Source organism: Pipistrellus kuhlii, unplaced genomic scaffold (assembly GCF_014108245.1).
Source record: "Pipistrellus kuhlii isolate mPipKuh1 unplaced genomic scaffold, mPipKuh1.p scaffold_m20_p_3, whole genome shotgun sequence".
Lineage (NCBI taxonomy): Eukaryota > Metazoa > Chordata > Mammalia > Chiroptera > Vespertilionidae > Pipistrellus > Pipistrellus kuhlii.
This window is the reverse complement of record NW_023425529.1, coordinates 66,829,072-66,853,887: the sequence shown is the minus strand read 5'-3', so window position 1 is coordinate 66,853,887 and position 24,816 is coordinate 66,829,072. Positions and strand designations below refer to the sequence as shown.

Below are 24,816 nucleotides of genomic sequence, written 5' to 3'. Positions count from 1 at the left end.
CCATCCAGGTTGCTGCAAACGAGAAATTTTTCTTTTTTATGGCTGCATAATATTCCATTGTGTAAATGTACCATAGTTTTTGGATCCAATCATCTGCTGATGGGCACCTAGGCTGTTTCCAAATCCTAGCTATTGTAAATTGTGCTGCTATGAACATAGGGGTGCTCCTGTGGTTTTGTTCTGCCCCCTGGAATGCCTCAGTACACACTTTGGGGAATGTTGTGTATCATATGTCTGTTTTCATCCCTATTGATAGGAATTAACTACTGGAAGTACCAGAGGCATCTTATAACAGTTTTGTCTGGTAAAGTGGCCCTTTGACATCATGGGTACTTCAGCAAGCTCTATTAAATTGCTAATTATAGCAAACTTTGGCAGTAAATATGAAAGAAAGGATTTTTTTTTTTAAATAGCCATATCCTATGCTTGTAGCAACTATTTAGTTGCATATTCACCATCTGTATTTATTTCACTGTGATTGAATATTTAAATTCTGTAAGTGAAGTTGATGATGTGAACTAGTTAAAGATAACAGATATTTCATTTTTAGGGTTGTTGGAAGAAAAGCCCTGGAAATAAAATTAATACTTGTACCAAAAAAGTTTTTAGTTAAAATGTTTAATGTTTAGTGGAAAAATCAAAGAGTAAACATTGGTTATGATATTAAGATATTACTGAAAAAACTGTAACTAGAAGATGTCACTTATTGCTTCTTTATTGATAATGCTACATTTAAATTTTTAACCCAAATATATAAATTAATTTAAAATTTTTTGAAGTGTAGTAGTTTGTTCATTTATATTCTATAATATTATCTGCTCTATATGCCTTTGATTGTGTTAGAAGTTTGTTATATTCTTTACATTTTTTATGCTGAAAGTGCAACTTGTTTTCAGTAACTTTTAAAGATTGGATTATTACCCAGTAACTGGGTTTTAATTTATTGTAAAATTATTTTATAAAAAAAAAAAGTGGTATTGTTTTTTTCATAACTTCCTTTTCTGTTTTCATACTTTCAATCTATCTCTTTACCTGTCTTATTTTAATTGGCTTTAGTATGAGTTCATTGCTCCTATCATGCCTGTGGTGGAATCAGTAGATCCCGCATCATGGAGGCAGGGCTTGCGCAAAACTGGCATTGTTCTTGTGCCCAGTAAGGGTGAAAAATCTATGGTGAGGCATTTCAATGTGCAAGGGTTTATGTTCAGTTACAACATAACAAGTTTAATATGAATATTGGTTCCAAAGATGCATGGTTTTAAGTCCTTATTGGTGTGCTCATTTCTTTGTATTTGCAGCATAATTTTTCTGTGTGATATAAAGTGTGGAGTGTGTTTTCTAAATCTAACTTCTGGAAAAGTAGTTCATTCCTTTTCAGTTTTAGATCTTTACACTTTTGACTAAGACATTAACCTGCTTAGTAAAACGGGTTATTACTCTTGAAACTATTAACTAATTTTAAACTTTTTTTCCTGTAAACTTATTATTTCCAGATTAAGGAATGATGTCTTGATAATTCTTTTTTGTTTCTCCTTAATAAAAACAGTTTCCAACCTCAGCTACAAAAATTTCTTCCAAAGAAGAAGAGAGAAAAGATGAGTCTCCTGCATCATGGAGGTTAGGACTTAGAAAGACTGGTAGTTATGGTGCACTTGCAGAGATCACGGCATCTAAAGAGTCTCAGAAAGAAAAAGACACTGCAGGTGTTATGCGCTCAGCATCAAGCCCCAGGCTCTCCTCCTCTTTGGATAATAAAGAAAAGGTAATGTATTTCACAATCTGGTTTCTATGAAAACTCTAATGATTTGTTTTCTAAGAACATCCGATCTCTTAGATTTTCTGCTATGTATCATTAGATCTATGTATCAACTTAATTCACCTGACTTAATGATTTTTTTTTGGGGGGGGGGGGGGTACAGAGTGGAAGAGGGAGGAATAGAGAGTTAGAAACATCAGTGAGAGAGAAACATTGATCAGCTGCCTCCTGCACATCTCCCACTGAGGATGTGCCCACAACCAAGGTATATGCCCTTGACCGGAATCAAACCTGGGATCCTTCAGTCTGCAGGCCAGCACTCTATTTGCTGAGCCAAACTGGTTAAGCGGGCCTGACTTAATGATTTAATTTCAATACAAATGAACCTACCTTAAATTATCTATATGGAATCATTACATATGATTAGACTACACTTAATAAAGGAACCTTGATCTTATTTGAGAATTTACAAAAAAAGATATCAAGGAGTAAGTTTATTTTATTAGGTAAGTTTTCCAAAGTTTAGGAACACTTTTATTCTAGAATGTGATTATACTCCTAAGTTGCATTTATCTAGTATCTGCAATTTTTTTATTTGTTTTTCCATCTGATACATCACAGGCAATTTTGTCTTTTTTTTTCTCTTTTTCTTAATATATTAATATTTTATTGATTTTTTTTACAGAGTGGAAGAGAGAAGGATAGAGAGTTAGAAACATCGTTGAGAGAGAAACATCAATGAGAGAGAATCATCCATCAGCTGCCTCTTGCACACCCCCTTCTGGGTATGTGCCCACAACCAAGGTACATACCCTTGACCGGAATCGAACCTGAGACCTTTCAGTCTGTAGGCCAACGCTGTATCTACTGAGCCAAACTGGTTTCAGCCACAGTCAATTTTGTCTTAATGAATAGTTTTAACTATATTTTGAAAGGCAGTATTATATTGCATCACATGGAATGCACCACAGTTCCTTCAGCATTATTTTATATAGTTAAATTATTTATTTTCTACTGCATTTTTAGTGCTTGGATTTTTTTCCATAGAGTTTTTTCTCTCTGTTTAGGAGTGTTTTATAGTATCAGAAATTCAGAAATGGGATTTTGCATCAAATAATTTTATATTTTTATTTTTTATGAATTTATTGCCCTATTGTTTTCAACATATATATGGGTATCATTGTTTAAATACTCTTAGCCAAAGTTGGATATATATAATTTAAATAATTTTGTTTTGAATATTGTATTGTTACATTTTAAAGGGTTAAATATCAATATAGTATCTTATCCTATCTAATGAAAGAGTAATATGCAAATTGACCATCACTTTAACACAAGATAGCTGCCCTCATGTGGTCAATGATCCTGCCCTCATGTGGACACAAGATGGCCACCACCATCAGGGAAGGGCAGTTGGGAGGGACCAGTCCTGCAAGGGAGGGCAGTTTGGGGCAATCAAGCCTGAAGGGGAGGGCAGTTAGGGGTGACCAGGCTAGCAGAGGAGGGAAGTTGCGAGCGACCAGGCCTTTAGGGGAGGGCAGTAAAGAGTGATAGGCCTGCAGGGGAGGGAATTTAGGGGTGACCAGGCCTGCAGGAGAGGGCAGTTAGGAGCAATCAGGCTGGCAGGGGAGCAGTTAGGCATCGATCAGGCTGGCAGGCAGAAGTGGTTAGGGTCAATCAGAAAGGCAGGCAGGCTACTGGTTGGGAGCCCGTAGTCCTGAATTGTGAGAGGGATGTCCGACTGCCCAATAGGATCGGGCCTAAATGGGCAGTCGGACATCCCTTGAGGGGTTCCAGATTGAAGAGGGTGCAGACTGGGCTGAGGGACTCACTTTCCCGCCCCCTCCCTCAGCCCCTCCCCCCCCCCCCCCCCCCGCACTAATTTCATGCACCAGGCCTCTTGTATAATGTAAGTGTTAAGTCATTGGGACTTAATTAATGAACCATAAGGATAGTTTACCTTCTGATACATTAAGTAATCTGTTACAGTAGTTTTAGAGTCATTAAAATGTGAAGAATTTTTCTTATGTTAGAATGCTATCTAATTTTAGATTAAAGGAGAAAGAAAATTAGTTTGAACAGGCTGTCCTTAAGTGTTTACAGTACTTGACTATTAATATAATAATTTTATATTTTAGCTGTGGAAATACTATTAAATAAACTGTGATGAAAATAAATAAATAAATAAATAAATAAATAAATAAATAAATAAACTGTGATGGCTGTTAAATAAATAAATACTCGTGGCAGCATCTATAATGATTACACATTTATTTTCACTTGTGGCTTTTTTTTTCTGTTTTGTAGGAAAAAGATAGTAAAGGAACTAGACTTGCATATGTTGCACCTACAATACCAAGACGACTAGCCAGTACATCTGACATCGAAGAGAAAGAAAACAGGTAGATTCATTATGATTTGCTTTGTCTTTCCTATAAAGATTTTATTATCTAGCATGAGAGTTAAAGCATGAGCATTGTTGTAATAATGTGGAATATGGATTGTGGGAAGGGAGGGAGGGTATTCTTAATAGAATACCAAGGACTCTTGAGGAAGTTCTGGCTTGGTATGTTCATGAATAGTGAAAAAAGGTATGTGGTGGAGCACAGCGAGGGGACAGTGGTGGCAAATGAAGTCACAAGGTAGCACATACTCTCTAAATATGTAGAACACTCAGAAAAGGAGAAAGAAAGGTGGGAAAATGCCCTATTTAATTTAGTTTAATTTTTGCTATTTTTCAGCACATAGAGTGTGAGCTTTTTAATATAGTTGTAATCATGTTAAAACCTCCAATTTTGTATCTTGACTTTTTTTATCTAACATCTCATATGCAATCTTATATGTTAATATATACTTTCAATAAGCATTGTTTTTCATTAGTACATAATATTCCATAGCATAGATCTGTTGAATTAAAATAACCACTTCCCCTCCTAAAACTATAGACAATTTCCCCCCCTATATATAGCATTATACATTAGGGATAGAATTTTAAAACTGAAATTACTTCCACTTCTTAATAAATATTCCTAAGTATTTTCCCAAGGGATTTTTTTTTAACTTTCTCTTTCTACTAATGTTTAATGTACAGCTTCTTAACCCTACTTATAAATTATCAGAATCTGAAGTATATTGTTTTCACAGAGACTCTTCAAGTTTGCGCACAAGTAGTTCCTATACAAGAAGAAAATGGGAAGATGATCTCAAAAGGAATAGCTCAATTAATGAAGGATCAACTTATCATAAAAGGTAGTAATATATTCTTAAGTAACTTTTATGTATTTTATAAAAATATGAGGCAATTGTTTTGGATTCCTCAATTTAATATATAAAAAATGCTTTTAAGTATATATATCATTTGATGTTTAAATAAAACATTTAAAAATACAGAATAGATATTTTTAAATGAGTGAAACTGTACCTACTGATGCCTTCCTATTATATTACATTTAGTCCTCACTTAAGGTCAGTAGATTCTGCTACTTTAAGCAAGATGTCATATGATGAAACCAGTTTTACTTTAGGCTGATTAATATAAATAAGAGTTAAGTTTCTATGGCTTCTCACCAACATTATAATGAAATGACATTGAGCGAAACAATATTATTTGAGGTCCTGCTGTGTGTGTGTGTATAATTAATTTGATATATTATGAAGTATCTTTTGGATTGTAGCATATGAAAAAAGAAGCTCCTTATATAATTGACTGGAGCAGTTGAAATAGATCAGTGTCTTAATTAGCGTGGTCATTATTTGGTGACCTAGAAAATTTTCACTTGTCTTAGGACTCAGAGCTATGTCCTGAATTAGAATGTTGGTAATATTATATTTGTGGGGAGGGAGAATGGTAAATAATTATTTCATGGCTAAAAGCAACCAAAAAATACAGTAAAAGACAAACAAATATAATAAGGCATGGATCACTCCTAAGGATGTGACCCATTGCTAAAACAATTTTCTTTAAAATGTCAAAGTTTTAACTGTCCTCGAGTAAATCCAAACCATAGTGTTTTTCCTCAGACCCAACCAGACATGACCTTAAGGTCTGGAACAGTTCCAAATAATGTAAAATATCAGATCAGATCATCTTTGCATTTTGTTGAAAGATGGGGGAAGAAAATGATACACTACCAAATTAGTGAAAGCATCTAAACTCTAGCAAGTTGTAGGTGCAACTCTTGGTGCTGGAGCTGGTGGTGTATTTAGGAACACAGTTTTTTATATCTCCCCTAGCCTTATCAATCTTATAATGTATAGACATTAACTATAGAATACACATACAAACACATCCTATAGAGATATGACTCTTTCCTTTAGTTGCTCCTTTGGTAGAAGACAAGATGATTTGATTAGTTCTAGTGTTCCAAGCACCACATCAACACCAACAGTTACCTCTGCAGCTGGGCTTCAGAAAAGCCTGCTTTCCAGCACAAGCACTACTACAAAGATTACAACGGGTTCTTCCTCAGCAGGCACACAAAGCAGGTGAGTCACAGATACACTTTGTGTTCAGGCTTACTGTGTGCTTACGTATGTGCATGCGTTTTTGTTTAGAAGATTGTGGGGCTCTGGATTTTTTCATTTACCTTGTTAAAATCATTTACAAACAAAAATTGGTTCCAAAAAGTTGCTATGATGCATGTCTGGGGGAAAAAAAAATAGATTCCTGAATTACAAACTTTCCTTGAATTAGGCTGCTTAAAATATAAATTTCTCTCTTTGACAGCTCTGATTGAGCTTTTTGGTTCATAGTTTAAAAATGTCTTGCCTTGTATTTTAAAAAAATCCATCCCTGTAGTCATGTTTTTCAGCTGCTATAAAGTGCTTTCATTGTTTAGCTGTTTTCCTTTTCTCTTTTTTGTGTTGCTGCTTGTGATGCTATAGTACCTCAAATCGTTTGTGGGCTGAGGATAGTACTGAAAAAGAAAAGGACAGTGTTCCTACGGCAGTGACCATTCCTGTTGCTCCAACTGTTGTAAATGCTGCAGCCTCTACCACAACCCTGACTACAACTACTGCTGGCACTGTCTCCTCCACATCAGAGGTCAGGGAGAGACGCAGGTGTGTAAAGGTCCTAATAGTACTGCTGCTATATCTTGCCCAGTGATGAAAGTTGTTTGTTTTATATTTGTAATCTTGTGAAGTTGACCACCATCTCTCCATTAGGATAATAAGGGAAGTAATCTATATCAGCTCAGAACTATGAAAATTTATATAATTAGCCATTAATTAGCATTCAGGCTTGCTTACCCACCTAGAACAGAATTGGTGGTTTTGTTTAAAGGCTTTGAGCCAAACAGTTATCTTTTTACTTAGCCATCTTACTGTTTTTAATGGGTGGTTTCATTCAAAATATTTTTGTAATGAAAATCTAAACACACATAATCACATTAATGGAAAACCAGATGTGCCCTAACTGGTTTGGCTCGGTGGATAGAATGTTGGCCTACAGACTAAAGGGTCCCAGGTTCGATTTTAGTCAGGGGCACATACCCGGGTTGCGGGCTTGATCCCCTGTAGGGATCATGCAAGAGTCAGCCAGTCAGTGATTCTCTTTCATCATTGATGTTTCTATCTCTTTCTCACCTCCCTTCCTCTTTGAAATCAATAAAAATATATTTTTTTAAAAAACACAGATTCAACATGACAAAAACAGGTGTTTGTTTTTTTTTTTAATCTTATTGTTTCCCCTCATTATTAAGAAATCTGATGGATGTTAAATGATTTTTGCTGTTACCTTTGAGAATTTCACTTTAAGATTCTCTTGGTGAGAAATGGTTTCTTGTTCATATCTATACGCCAAATACTTTTAACTATTTAATTCATTCACTTAGTTTTAATTCTGATATATAGAAGGCACTAGTTAATTAAATATTTTTAGAAGCTATGAATTTATTTTGTATTCTGTTGTCAGTGGTATGGAATCAGATGTGGAAAGGATATCTTCTCAATTTAAAGATCCAGAAATAAATGACTTTTCCACTTTTATTTAGTGTGAGAGCTAAATCTACACCCAAGATTACAGAAGAATCAGTACAGTCTTCTTTCTGCTATATCATTCATAGTCCCTAACTTTGAATTTTATATATATAGTCCTACATAATAAAAGAGTAATATGAAAATTAACCATCACTCTGCTGCGCCCATAAGCCACGCTCACAAAGGCACGCCCACCAGCCAATCGGGAACAAATATATAAATAAACCCAACCAAGATGGCTACAGCCACAGAGAGCAGGAAGGAGGCGTGGGTTTCCCAGGCAATGGAAGAAGCCAAGCTTTCCACTTGCCCTTGTGGGCCTAGGCCTTCACACAAGGCTACAAAGTTTCAATGATAGAAGGTAAACAAATCCACACAGAAATGTGGCAGCCACAGAGCTGGAAAGAGCTTTCTGCAGCCTTGGCTGGCTTAGGCCTTCACTTAAGGCTACAAAGTTTCGATTATAAAAGATACATAAAACCAAACAGAAATGGCTGATGCCACAGAGCAAGCAGAAGGCATGGCTCCGCTACTGGCTATAAAGTTTCAATTGTAGAAGATAAACCCCAGATACCAGAGCCTCCGCTTGGATTGCCAGGAGGCATGGCGAGCCTGCAAACCACCACAGGCCCCTGGCTCAGGCTGCCCCATGCCCCAAGGGAACCCCCACCCTGATCTGGGACACTCTTCAGGGCAAACCAGCCAGCCCCCACTGTTGCATGAGGCCTTTATCCTATCTAATAAAAGAGTGATATGCAGATTGACCTTCACTCCAACACACAAGATGGCTGCCCCCATGTGGTCAAAGATCCTGCCCCCCATGTGGACACAAGATGGCCAGCAGGGGAGGGGAGTTGGGAGGGACCAGCCTGGCAGAGGGGGGAAGTTGAGGGTGACCGGGCATGCAAGAAAGGGCAGATGGGGGAAACCCAGGCCTACAGTGGAGAGCAGTTGTGGGGGACCAGGCCTGCAGGTCACCACGCCAACAGAGGAGGGAAGTTGGAGGTGACTGGGCATTTGGGGTGGAGTGGGATCCAGGCCTGCACTGGAGAGCAGTTGGGGACAACCAGGTTGGCAGGGAAGGGTAATTAGGGGTGACCAGACCTGCAAGGGACAGCAGTTAGGGGCAAACAGGCTGGCAGGGGAGTGGTTAGGGGGTGATCAGGCTGGCAGGCAGGCAAGCAGTTGAGAGCCAGCAGTCCTAGATTGTGTCCCAGATTAGAGAGTGTGCAGGCTGGCCTGAGGGACACAAACCCCCGTGAATGAATTTCGTACACCGGGCCTCCTGTGTGTGTGTGTGTGTGTAGTGTGTGTGTGTGTACACACACACACACACACATACACTCAAAGCCTGGTGCATGAAAATTTATGCACTGGAGTGGGAATCCCTCAGTTCAGCCTACCCCCTCTCACAGTCCGGCAATCCGGTAGCCCTCGGACAGGAGACGACCCAGTGATCAGGGGAAAGCAAAGCCCCATTAGACCTCTGCTGTTAACATTGCCAGCAGCGCAAGCCTCAGCTGGCCCTGGTTACTTAAGTCTCGGGCAGCCCTGGGTAGCTGGGCAGCCACCATCCAATGCTAGCCTGCACCTTGGGCCAGCCCTGGGGGGCTGGAAGGCTGAGAGGACTGGGGGACTCAGGAGGCAGGCGCACGGAGCAGCTGGGCCCACCTGGAGGTGGGCCCAGCCTTGCTGTGTGCCTGCGGCCCTGCTGGGACTGAGGGGACTGGGCACCGCCATTTTGTGGCTATGGGCACCGCCATCTTTGAGGGCATGGCAGTCAATTAGCATATATCTTCCTTGTTGGCTGTTGGTGCTACCATCTTTGTAATTAGCATATTCCCTCTTTATTAGATAGGAGATATATATATCAATGATGAGAGAATCATTGATTGGCTGCCTCCTGCATGCTTCCCACAGGGGATCGAGCCAACAACTCGGATTTAGGTCCTCCTTATTCATAGATCCATGCACAACCACTGAACTACACTAGACAGGTTCAGCTTTGAATTTTGTTTTTCCTTGTAGAAGAAAAGTGGGAAGCTAAGTGTAACCTTTTTTATATTTCACTCTTCCAAAATTTAATTAGCTACATAACTGATATTTTCTTCTAAATTTTTCTTCTAAAATACCAACCAGGTTAACTTTGTTTTGTTTCTGACACATAGTGTTCATAAATGGACAGTTTTATACAGCCTTTGTCTTTGGTGCCTCAAAGTGCATCCTTACAGTAGGATTCTTTTTTTAAAAAATATATTTTATTGATTTATTACAGAGAGGAAGGGAAAGAGATAGAGAGCTAGAAATATCGATGAGAAAGAAACATCAACCAGCTGCCTCCTGCACACCCCCTACTGGTGATGTGCCCACAACCAGGGTACATGCCCTTGATCAGAATCGAACCTGGGATCTTTCAGTCCGCAGGCCAACGCTCTATCCACTGAGCCAAACTGGTTCTGCCTTACAGTAGGATTCTTACAGTAATATTTGTGGTGAACATATAAAAAGTAACAAAATTATTTTTAATGTTTTCATATATTTTTGTGGTGAAATTTAATAATACTTCTATAATGCCATTACAAGTGGTTCGAACTTTGTGATTGGAGTACCTATATAGGTCATATCATATTTGAATTATTCCTTATTTTTCTATAAATTTAAGTCAGTTCAGGTTATTTGAAGTGTTCTTAATAAGACTATCAGCCAACAGAAATTAGAGAGGCAGAAGCATCCATCATTCTCTTTTAGTAAAAATAAATTTGTTTTGCTTTTATGGGGTGAGATCACCAAGGAGAGAAAGGGTCAGGAGTCTTTGGGGTTTTTTAATCCTTGCTCTGCCTTATTCCTAAATTTAGAATTTTCTATAGGTCAGAATTTCTTCTATAAATTGATGTATATGATATATATATTTTTTAACTTCCAGGATCCTTTTTAACTCTAGAATTCCATGCTTTTTAAAATTCTTCAGGGACAACATCTAATATATACCCAGAATCATATGTTGTTTCAGAACAAATTATAATTCTTAATCTCAGATTTTTTATGTTGTTATAGGAAGTTGAATTTCAACTTTTTAGAATTAATCCTAGAAGACATTAAAGATTGAGAATTAAATATTTGAAGATATAATAAGGACAGAGCAGATTCTAATAGCATTTAGAAACAAAATGTGTCTGTTGACATTTTTCCTGGTCTCTTACAAAAAATTTGTCTTAACCTTGTTTCAATAATGTTTGCAGTAATATTGATGTTTGTGTTTGTTTCATGTCAAGTATTTGTTTGCAATTTTGAATACATTGTGGGCCTCTTCCGTTCGTCTTAATTAAATTTCATTGAAATTTTTTTTTTAAATGTAGATGGTTGAAAATTTGTCCCCAAAATGTACATATTATTTAAGAATATATAGTGGCAGAAAAAAAATAAATCAACTTATTTATGCTACTTTGGGTACTATTACATATGTACTTTTGGATATTAAGGAAAGTTACTATTTACACTATTAAATTCCACAGCATTTTAGAATTCCCCTGTTTTTATTGATCTAATTAAGTGAGGAGTTCTGTTTTTATTAGTTAAGATTTCCAAAGGGTTAATTTTGGGAAGGTGGAGTAGAGAAGAGAAGCTAGCTTTAGATATATGGAGCTTGATAGCAAATTCTTTTACTGTTTAAGTATTTCTAATTTTCTATAGTCTTTTCTAACTGTAAGATAGTACCTTACTGCCCTGACCAGTGTGGCTCAGTGGGTTGTTCTGTACAACAAACGGTTGCAAATTTGATTCCTAGTCAGGGCACTTGCCCAGTTTGCAGGCTCGATCCCCAGGGTGCATACAGGAGGCAACTGATGGTTCTCACACTCTCTGTTTCTCTTTCTGTCTCTCTCTCACTGCCTCTCCTTTCCTCTCAAAAAATCCGTAGAAACATACTCAGGTGAGGATTTAAAAAAAAAAAAAAAAGGCAGTATCTTACTAATAACTTTGTATTTGCAGCATGGATTCACATGGAACTTTTGCTTCAATATTACTACTCTCTTCCACCATTTTCCTTTTGTTCAGGCAGCTCACTTTGCACATTTAACTTCCCTCTGTAAGGAAAAAAGCTAAGTGTGAAGCAAGGGTTGGTATTCAGATTTTTAAAGATGTAATTTGTTTGACTAACCAAAATGTAAACATTATAAATATTTCAGCCAATACATGCCACTGTATTAAAATATACATATACATACATATATATATATGCATATATATATATATGTGTGTGTGTGTGTGTGTGTGTATATATGTATATATATATAATAATTACATTTATTGGGGGGAAAAGTCTTTAAAAATAACAACCTTTCCATTGCTCAGAAAATTGTAAGCAGTGTAATACTTAAGTAATAAGCTTATATATCCCATGTTGTTATATAAAAAAGTCACTCTGCCTTGGCTAGGTGGTTCAGTTGATTGGAGCATTGTCCCGTGAACTAAAAGGCTGTGGGTTCAGTTCCTGGTCAGGGCATTTACCTAGACTGCAAGTTCAATCTCCAGTTGGAGCTCATAGTAGAGGCAACTGATTGATGTTTCTCTTGAGCATCAATGTTTTTCTCTCTCTCCTTCCATTCCTCTCTCTCTAAAATCAATTTAAAAAAAACACATCCTCTGTAAGATTAAAAAAAGAGAGAGATACAGTCTGACAGTATGGTATCACTATAGGCCTGGTGCACAACATTAGTTCACTGGGTGTCGGGAAGGTCCCTCATTTCTCATCCTGGCCTGCACCCTCTCACAGTCCAGGACCCCTTGGGGGATGTCTGACTGCCAAGATAGGCCTGCTCCCACCACCAGCAGTGAGCCTGAGCCCAGCTTCTGGCTGAGTGGGGCTCCCCCTGTGAGAGCACACTGACCACCAGGGGGGCAGCTCCTGCGTTGAGAGCATCTCCCCCTGGTGTTCAGTGTGCATGATAGTGACCATTCATTCCACCATTCAGTCAATTTGCATATTAGCCTTTTATTATATAAGATAATAATTAAGGTGTCAATGGAGTTTGCTGTATTCTGCTGTCTTTTTTATCATCAGCTCTTTGGAATATATATATATATATAAACTTCTTTTCTACATCTTATTCTTAGAGTAGAGGAACTCCAAGGATAGAGAAAGGAACTGAATATCATATGGAGACTATCAAATACAGAAAATATATGTATTAGAAATTGATAGGCTAGATTTTTGTGCTATTTTTGGGAAATGTTATATGAGGAATTTAAATGAACAGATTTTACAAGTCCATTAACTTTCATCCCTCTAACCTGAATATAATAAACCAGATATTATAAATAGATTTATTAATTTTCATGGTCACTTGAAATTGTTTAAAAAGAATCTTGACTCTTTGGAAGAGAGTGTGATAGTTTGTTAATGATTTGCCATGGTTAAAAGGGCAAAGTGGCAATGCATATTACCCTGTTCAAAATTAAATATGAAAACTTTGACCATGTAAATAGTAATAGTTAGAATTCAGTGCTTTGTGTTCATGTTTACTTTTATAGGAGCTGATGAAATGCTAAAGTGGTATGCAGCCATATGGGTTGCTGTAAATTTGGCTTAACCAGATTTCCCATCACATTTATGTGTCACCTCCTTTTGTTTGTTTTTTCTCCTCAATTGGTAGAAGTACAAAAAGCAATAAATTGCATCGGGTTAGTTGGTGCATAAAGAAGTGTTAAATAAATGGAGGAAGAGATAGTCATTGGACTGTATTTCCAAGCTGTTGTCTTATGGAGCACTTTTTCACATTCAATAGTTGTACCACCAAAAGCGGGGAGGGGGGTCGTATTCCCTATTTAAATGCAGAGTTAAGCACAATTACACCAGTTTCTTCTCTTAGTACTTCTAAGACCATTTAATATGGTGTGATCTTCCTGGAGACACATTAGAATGTATAGCATTTTCCAAATTAAAACATCAACAAACAACCTCCTCATCTACATACGTATTTTCCGGCATATAAGACGACCCCCTAATTTTACAGTTAAAACAGGTTTAGGCCTATATTCTCTGTATAAGACTACCCCCCACTTCTCAGGCAACACCAGTTCTTTTTTTAATAGACCGCCTCTCTGACTCTGGCCAATCTGAGCAGGCTTTTTACTAGAACACAGTGTCGTCTTATATGCCAGAAAATATGGTATATAAAAGGCTAATATGCAAAGTGTCCCCTCAGGAGATCGGCCAGGAGTTCCATCGCTTGCTCTGATGCACACTGACCACCCAGGGGATGGTGCGGAGTGAAGGAAGGCCCCAGCCAGCATTCGGAAGGCCCTGATCAGCCCTGATCGCGAGCCAGGCCTAGGGACCCTACCCTTGCACTAATTTTGTGTACTGGGCCTCTAGCATTGTTATAAAAATAGGAAGCATCTTTTATATCTAAACACCTTAAAACTCTAGACCTGGCCTGTGTGGCTAAGTTAGAGTGTTGTCCCATATACTGAAGGGTTGCAAGTTCAGTGTTCTCTCTCACATCAATGTTTCCCTCTCTTTCTTATCTCTGTCTCCCTCCCTCAATCTTCCTCCCTCTTCCTCTCATTCTCCACCCATTTCTCTTTCCCTTCCTCTCTCTCTAAGATCCATAAGAATATCCTTGGATGAAGATTAATTAATTAATTTTTAAAAACTTAGAACTCTAGGGAGTTGATATATAAAAACAGAATGAAAATTATAAGACAGAGCCCTGCAATACAAAAAGAAAACTAAAGTAATACTGATCATTGGAGGGAAGTTTTTTTTTGTTTAGCAGGGCTCTGTCTTATATTTGTTTGTTTAACTCTTTAATTATTTAACGACATAGATTGCATGCTTTTGAAATTATGCATGTCCTAAGACAGAAGGGAATATAGGCTTAGATTTATGAGATTTAGTGAAAATAAATGCTAAGTTCTCTATATCAGAAAATCAATTACCCAAGATAAATGCTGATTTTAAAACAGTTCATGTATAAAACCACTTGAATTTTTAGAGTACTTATATTGTGAACAAAAGAATGGGTCTGCCAAAAACATTATTAATAAATGTGCAAGGACATGAAAACAGGGAGTGCTGCTTACTACTAGTCATCCTGTATCCTGAATGTTGCATTCAGTCCTACCCATTGTACATGAAGACATAGACAGTCTAGAGATTAGCCAGATAACTTGAGATATGACCTTAAAAAGTGTTGTAGGGAATCAAAAAAAGGAGCTAAGGAGGAATTACATTAGATAGTTGTTTTTTAAAAATCTGTAGTTAGGAAAAATTTGAAAAATGTGATAGTTAATATGATTAATTCTATGTAATCTAAAAGATTATCAGATTGCATTGTTGAATTTCAGAGTGGATATAACCATTTTCTGAAGGCTAATTTTCTTAAAATCTATTAAAATGCTAAACTTGTATGTTTCACTCACATTCATATGTAAAAGCATTCACAGTTATTGTATCTCCAACTAACGATTATTATATATTACTGTAGATCATACCTCACTCCTGTTAGAGATGAAGAATCTGAATCCCAAAGAAAAGCAAGATCTAGACAAGCAAGACAGTCTAGAAGATCAACACAGGTATATTTATGTTTGTAATATATGAAACTTTAAAATAAATTACTTTTGCCTTTTTTACTGTGCTATAAATATTTTGATGTCATTATATAATGTGAGTAAACCTTTAAAGATAAAAGTTGCTTTAGCCTTAGCTAGTGTGGCCTGTTGTTGGGGCATCATCCCTCGCACCAAAAGGTTGCCGGTTGTTTCCGGTCAGGGCACACGCCTAGGTCTTAGGCTCTGTCCCTAGAGGTGTGCAAGAGGCAGCCAGTTGATGGTTCCCTCTCACTCCGATGTTTCTATCTCTTCCCCTCTTTCTAAAAATCAGTAAAAAATAATTTTTAAAGGTGGTTTTAATATTTTTTATATGATTACACTGTCAGTATTGTATTTCATCTAATTAGCATATGCCTTGTACCTTTTTGAGTATTTTTTATTCCTGTTGTGATATCTGGCACAGATATCTGTTAAAATGAATTAATCACATGTGATTTCAAATAATTATTAAAGAGTTCCAAGAATATTTAGAGTTTGGGGAAATAGGTCTATTAGGTATATTAAATAATTACTGTGCAAGTATGAGAAAAATGGCACTCAGACTGGTTATCATCTCATTATCTCCTCCTTGCCGTTGTAATTATATTTCATATATCCCTTTGAGTCTTTTCTTTCCCCCAGTTGAGCACCAAAGTTCTGCTTCAGCTATTTCAGCGTTACCATTACTCATATATCAAGCTAAACTATTTGCTAGAATATTAACATATTTTTTCTGTCTTTACTCTTTTGCTTCTTAAAATCTGATCTGTTCCTCAAGGCTTAACCTTCAAAATGATTTCTTTACTGTAATAATCTGTGGGTATATAAATATATAAGACCATAAATACATATAAATTTGATATATAAACTGATTTTTTGGCTTTTTCTTCATTTGCTGAACATTCTGGGAATATTTATATTCATAATGGTATTTTTGCCATCTCCTATGCTATTTTGTTAATTACTTGAATATAGAGGCAATTTCTTACACATTTTTATTTTTTACCTCCTTTATTGTGCTTGTTCCTGATGATTGTTCATACAATGGATGTGAATTGCTAAGTAGAAATTGTTTCATTTTGCAAACCAATTTCAAACATACATATTTGACTTTCAATACATTCACATTTCCTTATAGTATTCCTTCAAACTGAGCTTTAATGCCTCATAATTAAATTTATCATTTTTATGTGCAGGGGGTGACATTGACTGATCTTCAGGAAGCTGAGAAAACGATAGGAAGAAGTCGTTCTATTCGAACCAGAGAACAAGAAAATGAAGAAAAAGAAAAAGAAGAAAAAGAAAAACAGGATAAAGAGAAGCAAGAAGAAAAAAAGGAGTCAGAAACCTCTCGAGAAGATGAATATAAGCAAAAGTCCAGAACATATGATGAGGTAAATAGTATACCAATGACACAGCTAGGTAAAATGGTAGGAAAACTTCCTGTGATTTTCAAAATCCAGGGAGATTTGTATACCAACAAACAATATACAAAATACTCAAAAGGGTTTTAATAGAAATCTGAAATATTTTGACATGAATAGGACATTACTTTTTCATTGAAATAAACTTAAGTGTTCTATGTTTTTTAAGTATGTTTAATATTTTAAATGCATTTTACATCTAATATTTCACAGACTTATCAGCGTTACAGATCAGTATCAAGTTCAACCACTCCATCCTCTTCACTTTCTACCATGAGCAGTTCACTCTATGCTTCAAGTCAACTAAACAGGCCAAATAGCCTTGTAGGTATAACTTCTGCTTACTCACGAGGATTAACAAAAGAAAATGAAAGAGGTAAGAAGACCAAATTTTGAAAAAACTTTGTTTCCTTCAAATAATCATTTGAATTGGTTTTTCTAATTAATATTTCAATAGAAAAGAAACAACATTCTAAACTGGGAGCCATTCTACCTAAATGATAAGATGGTTGAGAGTGAGAAAAGTATAAAATCAAAAGGAAATTATGTGAACTGGCATTGATACATATCTTTATAACCTAAGATGCCACAAAAATCTTTATATCTACCAGTGTAGAAAAATCAGTATAGAAGAACTGGTGGAACAGCTTATTAATGCTTTTATTTATTTATTGCTTGTTATGTGTATCATATCTCTTACATGATTTTTTTTTGAAATTGATTTAAACTAAAATCACTTAACTCATATAATGTCCTTGCTAGAACTAAATTGTTTTTATGTTTATTTCTCAAGAAATAGATTTTTTTTTTATCTATATTGGCATCCTGATGCTCAATATTAACATTTCCTATTATTGCATATAAACTTTCTATTTAAATTCTAATTAATTATATTTTAAATCAGAGATAGGCACTAAATAAAATTATTCCTAATTATAGGCATTTTATGTTTTAAAAGCAAAATGCCATAGTTTTAGTCATGAGATTATAGCAGTAATTATATAAGGTATAGACTTCAGAAAATTAAGTTTTTCCTAATTTCCAGCTGCTTTTCTTTTGTTAGTCATTGAGATATTTTAGTTTTTTGAACCACTAAGTTGAGAGGTGCACATAATGTTTATAAAAATTTTGAGCTAACATTTAAAATTATGTATATATTTGCATAATCCATCTTTCCATTGTCTGTTGAATATTTGAAAGATTTGGTATCACTGGGTCTGAATTTTCACATGTCATCAATTGGCTAAAGCCAAATAATAGCAGCCCTCCATCCTCCTGGAAAAGTGCCCTTCTGGCCCCCTTTATATATTTTCATTTCCCAAATTGCTACTACAGGCATTAGAATTTAAGATCTTTGCTCTAAACTAATTCCAAAAATAATTTTTAAAACTCCTCTTAATACTTAATTTGGGGTTGTCTTTTGCTGTAACTCTTTGCTAATGATACAAGGAACCTTTTAAAAATCATTCCTCCCCTCCCCCCATATATTTGTACTTCTTAAAGGATATACAAAGGCCCTTGTATTCTCTTCGTATGTATGTCTGAAGCCATTTTAGCTGTCCCAGGAAGGAAATAAATTTTAAGACTATTTTTTTTACATTGATTTTATTTTTAAAGAAAGATAAATATTTTTTCCAGAAAAATGGATTTCCTCTTAGATGCTGTCTAATAGAAATGAAATGAATTTATTCTGCTGAATGGGGACTGAGAATAGTAGAAGCAGAAACTGATAGTTTTTTTGTTTTTGTTTTTGTTTTTGTTTTTTTTAATATATTGATTTTTCACAGAGAGGAAGAGAGAGGGGTAGAGAGTTAGAAACATCAATGAGAGAGAATCATTGATCAGCCGCCTCTTGCACACCCCCTACTGGGGATGCGCCCGCAACCAAGGTACATGCCCTTGACCGGAATCGACCCCAGGACCTTTCAGTCTGCAGGCCGATGCTCTATCCACTGAGCCAAACCGGTCCCAGCAGAAACTGATAGTTTTATGATGCCTACTAGCTAGCTATTCCATCATTAAGAACTGTTTGTTTGTTTTCTTGAAGTGTTAACTTTGAGTATAATAACTATTTTCCTAACAGAAGAGCCCCAATTGAATCTTCTTAGTATTTAATTATTTTTTGATCAGCAGATATTACTAAGTATATCTTTTGAGCAAAACTTGTATAGGCACTAGGAAAATTAAGTAATTAAAATTAGTTCTTGTCTTGATCTTGAAGAATGTATCTGATGAGAAATACAGGTATATGTTTAAACCAAGTTATAGGAAGGGGGAAATTTTTATAATGATTAGAGAATTTTAGTAGGCTTCACAAAGGAGGTTGACTTGGAATTGTTTTTACATTTGTCTTGCAAAATACTGTCAAGATACATTGCTACCATGTGGTGCATTGTAATCCTTAACAGAGGGAGAAAAGAGAGAAGAGGAGAAAGAAGGAGAAGATAAATCACAGCCTAAATCAATCAGGGAGCGACGGAGACCAAGAGAGAAAAGAAGATCTACTGGAGTTTCATTTTGGACACAAGATGTGAGAACCTGTTAAAATATAACTTCTTGATAATATGCTTCTATTACTCTTCTTCTTCCTCCTCCTCTTTTTCCTCCTCCTCCTCCTCCTCTCAAGAAATCCTATTTAAATTATTTTAGAGAAGAGGAAGGGAGAGAGAGAAACTTTGATTTGTTGTCCCACTTATTTATGTATTCACTAATTCATTCTTGTATGTGTCCTAATCAGAGATGAACCCACAACGTTGGCATAAGAAGACAACACTCTAATTGAGCTACCTGGCCAGGACTAGTATGCTTCTTTTCCAAAGTGCATAATAATAATATCTTAATGCCTCAGTTTATATACTCTTTAGATCATCACTATGTGTTATTGAGCCAAGTTATGAAATAGGAAAAATTAACTGTTCATAAAAGTTTGGCCATTCCACCAATCAAAGCGTAATCTACTAATAATATGCTAAGGCCGCTCAACTGCTCACTATGACGTGCACTGACGGGAAGGCTGGAGGGGTAGACAGTCGACCATTCTCTATACTCTTAAGATCGTCACTGTATATTGATAAGCCAAATTATGAAATAGGAAAATTTATTTTATAAAGGATAGTTAATAACTACTAAGATTTTTTTGTGTTAAAAGCAGGAGCTCTTTTGTAATAAAAATAATAGCTGCAGCTCAGCATACATATGTTGATTATTGTATAATGACTAAACTATTCTCATCTTAGAAGGTCTTGAAAGATGCTTTACATTTAATCCCATTTTCTTGAACATGATTATAATATATATACATAACTGTTATTTTCATCCAATATTGCTGGTTAGAAACAGTGCTTTTCTTACCAAATTATAACAATCCTATAGAATTTCAATTTTTTCCTGATTCTTAATTGTATGCCTGGTATTGCTGTTCATTTGTAGGAGAAAAAAGAACTATGGGTTAGCTCAGTTAATGAGAAATTTATACCATTTCAATACAATGTACAACCATAGAAGGACAAATATAATTTGTTTTGTCGTCTTTTTAGTTTGTTTGACCTTTTACCTTGATTTTTCCCCTTTTTTCTTTCAATTTTTAAAAAATACATGTTTTTATTGATTTTAGAGAGAGTAGGGGAGAGTGAGAGAAAGGGATAGAAACATCAGTGATGAGAGATAATCATTGATCAGCTGCCCCCTGTATGCCTCTTGCTGGGGATAGAGCCTGAAACCTGGTGATGTGCCCTGATAGGGAATCAAACCTGTGATCTCCTGATTCATGGTTCAATACTCAACCACTGAGCTACACTGGCTGGACTCATTTAACTTTTAATATAGAAAACTTCAACCATACAACAGTAATGGAAAAGTATATTGATCCCACCCCAACTATCCATTATTTAAGCTAATTCCTCACCACTTCTCCAACTCCCATATAATTTTGAGAAAATCTTAGACATATCATTTTATCTGTAAAAATTATAGTATATATTTTTAAGGGATAAAAATTATTAAAAATAGTAACCATGATATTATTAAATAATGAGCACAATACCAGATCAGACTTATTGTTAAATAAACATTAAATCCTTAATATTGAATATTTAATCATTTTTAATGTACATTTAATTCATATATGCCATAAATTGTTTGTTGTTATAGTTTTATATTTTGCTGGTTTGATTAGGACTCAAATAGTACCAAACATGATGATTAATTATCTCTCTAATGTTTTTTTTTAATCAGTAAGTTTCTCCCTCCATCCCTTTTTTCCCACCTTACAATTGCTTTCTAATGAACTGGATTCTCATATTCTTGAAGTGTAGTTTTTTCCTATTTCCCATCAACTGGTAGAGAATTGATCAGATTCTGATCCCTTTGGCAAGGTTTTTTTGTTTGCTTGTTTATCCCCACCTGAGGATATTATTTTTTCATTGGTATTTTTAGAGAGAGTAGAAGGGAGGGAGAGAAAAACATTGACATCCATTAGTTACCTTCTGCATGCACACCAATGGAGTATGGTGATCAAACCTGCAACCCAGGTACATGCCCTTGACCACGAATTGAACCCAAAACCCCTTTGGTGCACAGGCATTCAATGGTCTAAATATCTAGACACACCAGTCAGGGCTGGCAACCTATTTTTAGCCTCCATCAGGAAGTATATAATGTATGGTTGATTTTAATTGACTGCCTGGTAACATTTTATTTTAATTTTATTGATTTTTTTTTTACAGAGAGGAAAGGAGAGGGAGAGTTAGAAACATCATTGAGAGAGAAACATTGATCAGCTGCCTCTTGCACACCCTGTACTGGGGATGTGCCCGCAACCAAAGTACATGCCCTTGGCCAGAATCGAACCTGGGACCCTTGAGTCCACAGGCCGGCGCTCTATCCACTGAGACAAACTGGTAACATTTTAATAACAGTAAAATAAAACCCCACAGTCTTAGCACCCTGACATAGTAACTTATTACTTAAAATTCTTTTATCTTCTAAATAACTAATACATGTGAGTAATTTCATAGGCAAAACTGTATTTATTACAGTATAGTATTTATTTCCCCACTGTTATTCAGACCAGCCCTTCCTTCAACTACAGTTCCTTGCATTATAAGGATCCTTCCTGAATTCTATATTGGCAACATTTGTCTTTTTAATTTGAGCCTACATTGAATTGTGTTCTAATCAACCAGCAAAGCAGAGCCCTCCTTTCCCATTCATGTCCACACCTCTATCATACGACATATAAAAAGAAAGGGCAGCTTTTTGCTCTATTGTATTAGAAGATTCCTTTTTTTTTTAGTTACTACTTTTCAGGACGTCTGAGCTTTCCCCCTTTTTAAATTTTCAGTTCCTATGTTTTCCCATGAAGCTCCAATGTATAGAAACAATTAGTCCATGATATGGAATTAAGATATCTATATTAATAAGTAATAGTAGCAGCAGCAGCATTGATTTCTCCTGTTCCCAGCCTTGTGTTCACATATAATTTATTACTAGTTACCAAAATGATAGCTTGTACAGATTCTCACTACTCCTCAGAGCAGTTCTGTAAAGTTTTTATCTTTAGTTTTATGTGTAATGTAACTGTGACTCAGGAAAATTTAAAATAAGTTTGCCCTAAGTCACATAGCTAAAAATAGCTATAACCAATGAGACTCTTGAGTGACCTAATTGTAAAGCCTGTGATGTTTTTATGGTGAGCCTAAGACAGATATGTTTGAATGCAAATTTTCTTTTTCTTTCAACACTTTAAGGTTTGTTGAGATGTTCATGACCTTCTAATAGGTATACCCATAGTCTGGGGTTTTTAATCTGCTGAAACTGATTTTCTGTTTGGTGTATTATAAACTCCCAATGAATTTCCAAATAGATAAACAACCTAAACATAATAGGACTGTTGAATAGATCTTGCTAGGCTTATAGAACGCAGCTTTTCTTGCTTAAGATCATGACTTTCCTATTTTTGTTGCCTCATTATAGTTGAACTAGAGGCTGGGTACACAAAATTGGTGCAGGGGAGAAGGGAGGCAGGGACGTCCCTCAGCCCAGCCTGCACCCTCTCCAGTCTGGGATCCTCAAGGGAAATCTGACAGCTGGACATCCCTCTCACAATCCAGGACTGCTGGCTCCTAAATGCTCATCTGCCTGCCAGCCTTTTCACCTCTAATTGCTCCCCTGCTGGCCTGGTTGATGCCTAACTGCTCCCCTGCTGGCTTGATCACCCCCAACTGCCCTTCCCTGCTAACCTGGTCGCCCCCAACTGCTCTCCCCTACCAGCCCTTTTGTCCCCAACTGCCCAGCCCTGCTGGTCTGATCTCTCCCCCAACTGCTATCCCCCGCACTGGCCTGGTTACCCTTATCTGCCCTCCTCTGTCAGCCTGATCTCTCCCCCAACTGCCCTCCCCTGCCAACCATCTTGTAGTGGCCATTTTGTTCAATGTGATGGCGGCCATTTGTGATGACATTGTGCGTGAGAGCCACCTAGGCTTTTATTATATAGGATAGCTAAATAGTACTTATATTGATGATTAAAGTACATGAAGTACTATCCTATATAACACATGTGTCAAACACAAGGCCCGCGGGCCAAATCTGTCCCGCCAGGCCTTGCAATGTGGTGCACACCGTGCTGTCATCACTGCACTCTGCTGCGTTTCCATCACAATGACAGTTTATGACTGTTCAGTAAACCATTCGGCCCGCGATTTAGGCTGGATTTTAGATTTTGGCTCCTTCTCTGATTGAGTTCGACACGCCTACTATATAATAAAGAGGGGATATGCAAATTGACTGTTACAAAGGATGGCGGCACTCATAGCCACAAGATGGAGGCACCCAGTTCCCTCAACCCTGCCAGAGTCCCCCAGTCCTTTCAGTACAGCCTGGGGGGTGGCAGGCAAGCAGTACAGCCAGACCCGCCCTCAGCCACCCAGGGCTGGCCCTAGGCTCAGGCAAGCCTCATATGGCGGATGCCCAACCACCCAAGGCTGACCGAGGCTCAGGTAACCAGGGATCGCCAAGGCTTGCACTGCTGGCAGTGGCAGCAGCAGAGATGTGATGGGCTCATCACCTTCCTCTGTTTGCTGGTTCGCCTCACACCCCTGAGGGCTCCCAGACTTTGAGAAGGGGTAGGCCAGGCTGAGGGACCTCCACTTCAGTGCATGAATTTTCATGCTCTGGGCCTCTAGTCCTATCTAATAAAGAGGGAATATGCTAATTGACCTTCACGCCATAATAAAGATGGTGGCAACCACAGCCAATAAGGAGGAATATGTTAATTGACTGCCCCACCCTCGAAGGTGGCAGCACCCACAGCCACAAGATGGCGGCACTTAGTCCCCTCAGCCATACACCTGCCTCCGGAGTCCGCTAATACCCTCAGCCCCCCAGCCGCCCAGGGCCAGTCCAGGGCACAGGCAAGCCTTGGATATTTGCTGTCCAGTCGCCCAGAGCAGGCCCAAGGCGCAGACAAACCTCAGGTAGCAGCTGCCCAGCCACCCAGGGCCGCCCGAGGCTCAGGTAACCAGGGACGGCTGAGACTTGCACTGCTGGCAGTGGCAGCAACAGAGGTGTGATGGGGCGTCACCTTCCCCTGATCGTTGGGTTGCCTCCTGTCCCTGAGGGCTCACGGACTGTGAGAAGGGATAGGCCAGGCTGAGGGACCCCCCCCCCGCCCCCCCCCCAGTACATGAATTTTTATGTACTGGGCCTCTAATCTATATATATAAAAGCCTAAAGGACCATTACAACCTGTTGATGGCTTGACTGGTTGCTATGATGTGCACTGACCACCAGGAGGTAGACGCTCAACACAGAACTACCCCCTGGTGGTCAGTGCGCTCCCAACAGCGAGAGCGCTGCTTAGCCAGAAGCCAGGCTCACAGCTGACGCACATAGCTGTGGCGTGGTGCCAGGCCCCAGCTCGGGCTCCTCCCTGGTCGCCTGCCACTTGGGCATTGCTATCTCTCGGGGGATGTCAGTCTGCCAGATCAGGCCAAAACCGGCAGTCTGACATCCCCCAAGGGTTCTTGGATTGCAAAAGGGTGCAGGCCAGGCTGAGGAACCCCACCA

At 37.6% G+C, this 24,816-nt stretch overlaps 1 protein-coding gene and 1 long non-coding RNA gene across 13 annotated transcripts in view; both read left to right on the top strand.

Annotated features, from left to right (window-relative positions):
* PPP1R12A (protein phosphatase 1 regulatory subunit 12A) overlaps window positions 1-24,816 on the top strand; it is a 145,656-nt gene that overhangs the window by 100,456 nt on the left and 20,384 nt on the right. For 5 of the 12 annotated variants that reach the window (XR_006742880.1, XM_036459314.2, XM_036459316.2 and 2 more), the window contains 9 exons: window positions 1,547-1,762; window positions 4,064-4,158; window positions 4,901-5,005; window positions 6,053-6,241; window positions 6,641-6,817; window positions 15,223-15,313; window positions 16,525-16,722; window positions 16,966-17,128; window positions 19,161-19,282. Coding sequence is in view for 11 of the 12 variants with exons in the window: in XM_036459314.2 (XP_036315207.1) it covers window positions 1,547-1,762; window positions 4,064-4,158; window positions 4,901-5,005; window positions 6,053-6,241; window positions 6,641-6,817; window positions 15,223-15,313; window positions 16,525-16,722; window positions 16,966-17,128; window positions 19,161-19,282 (1,356 nt within the window). In the remaining variant the exon portion in view is untranslated. Of the gene's footprint in view, window positions 1-1,546; window positions 1,763-4,063; window positions 4,159-4,900; window positions 5,006-6,052; window positions 6,242-6,640; window positions 6,818-15,222; window positions 15,314-16,524; window positions 16,723-16,965; window positions 17,129-19,121; window positions 19,283-24,816 lie in introns of those variants that run through there. The other 7 variants (XM_045588282.1, XM_036459315.2, XM_045588284.1 and 4 more) reach the window with 6 other exon arrangements.
* LOC118730889 lies at window positions 21,662-23,302 on the top strand. The gene is made up of 2 exons (XR_004991655.2): window positions 21,662-22,741; window positions 23,251-23,302. It is a non-coding gene; the product is annotated as an uncharacterized LOC118730889 (long non-coding RNA).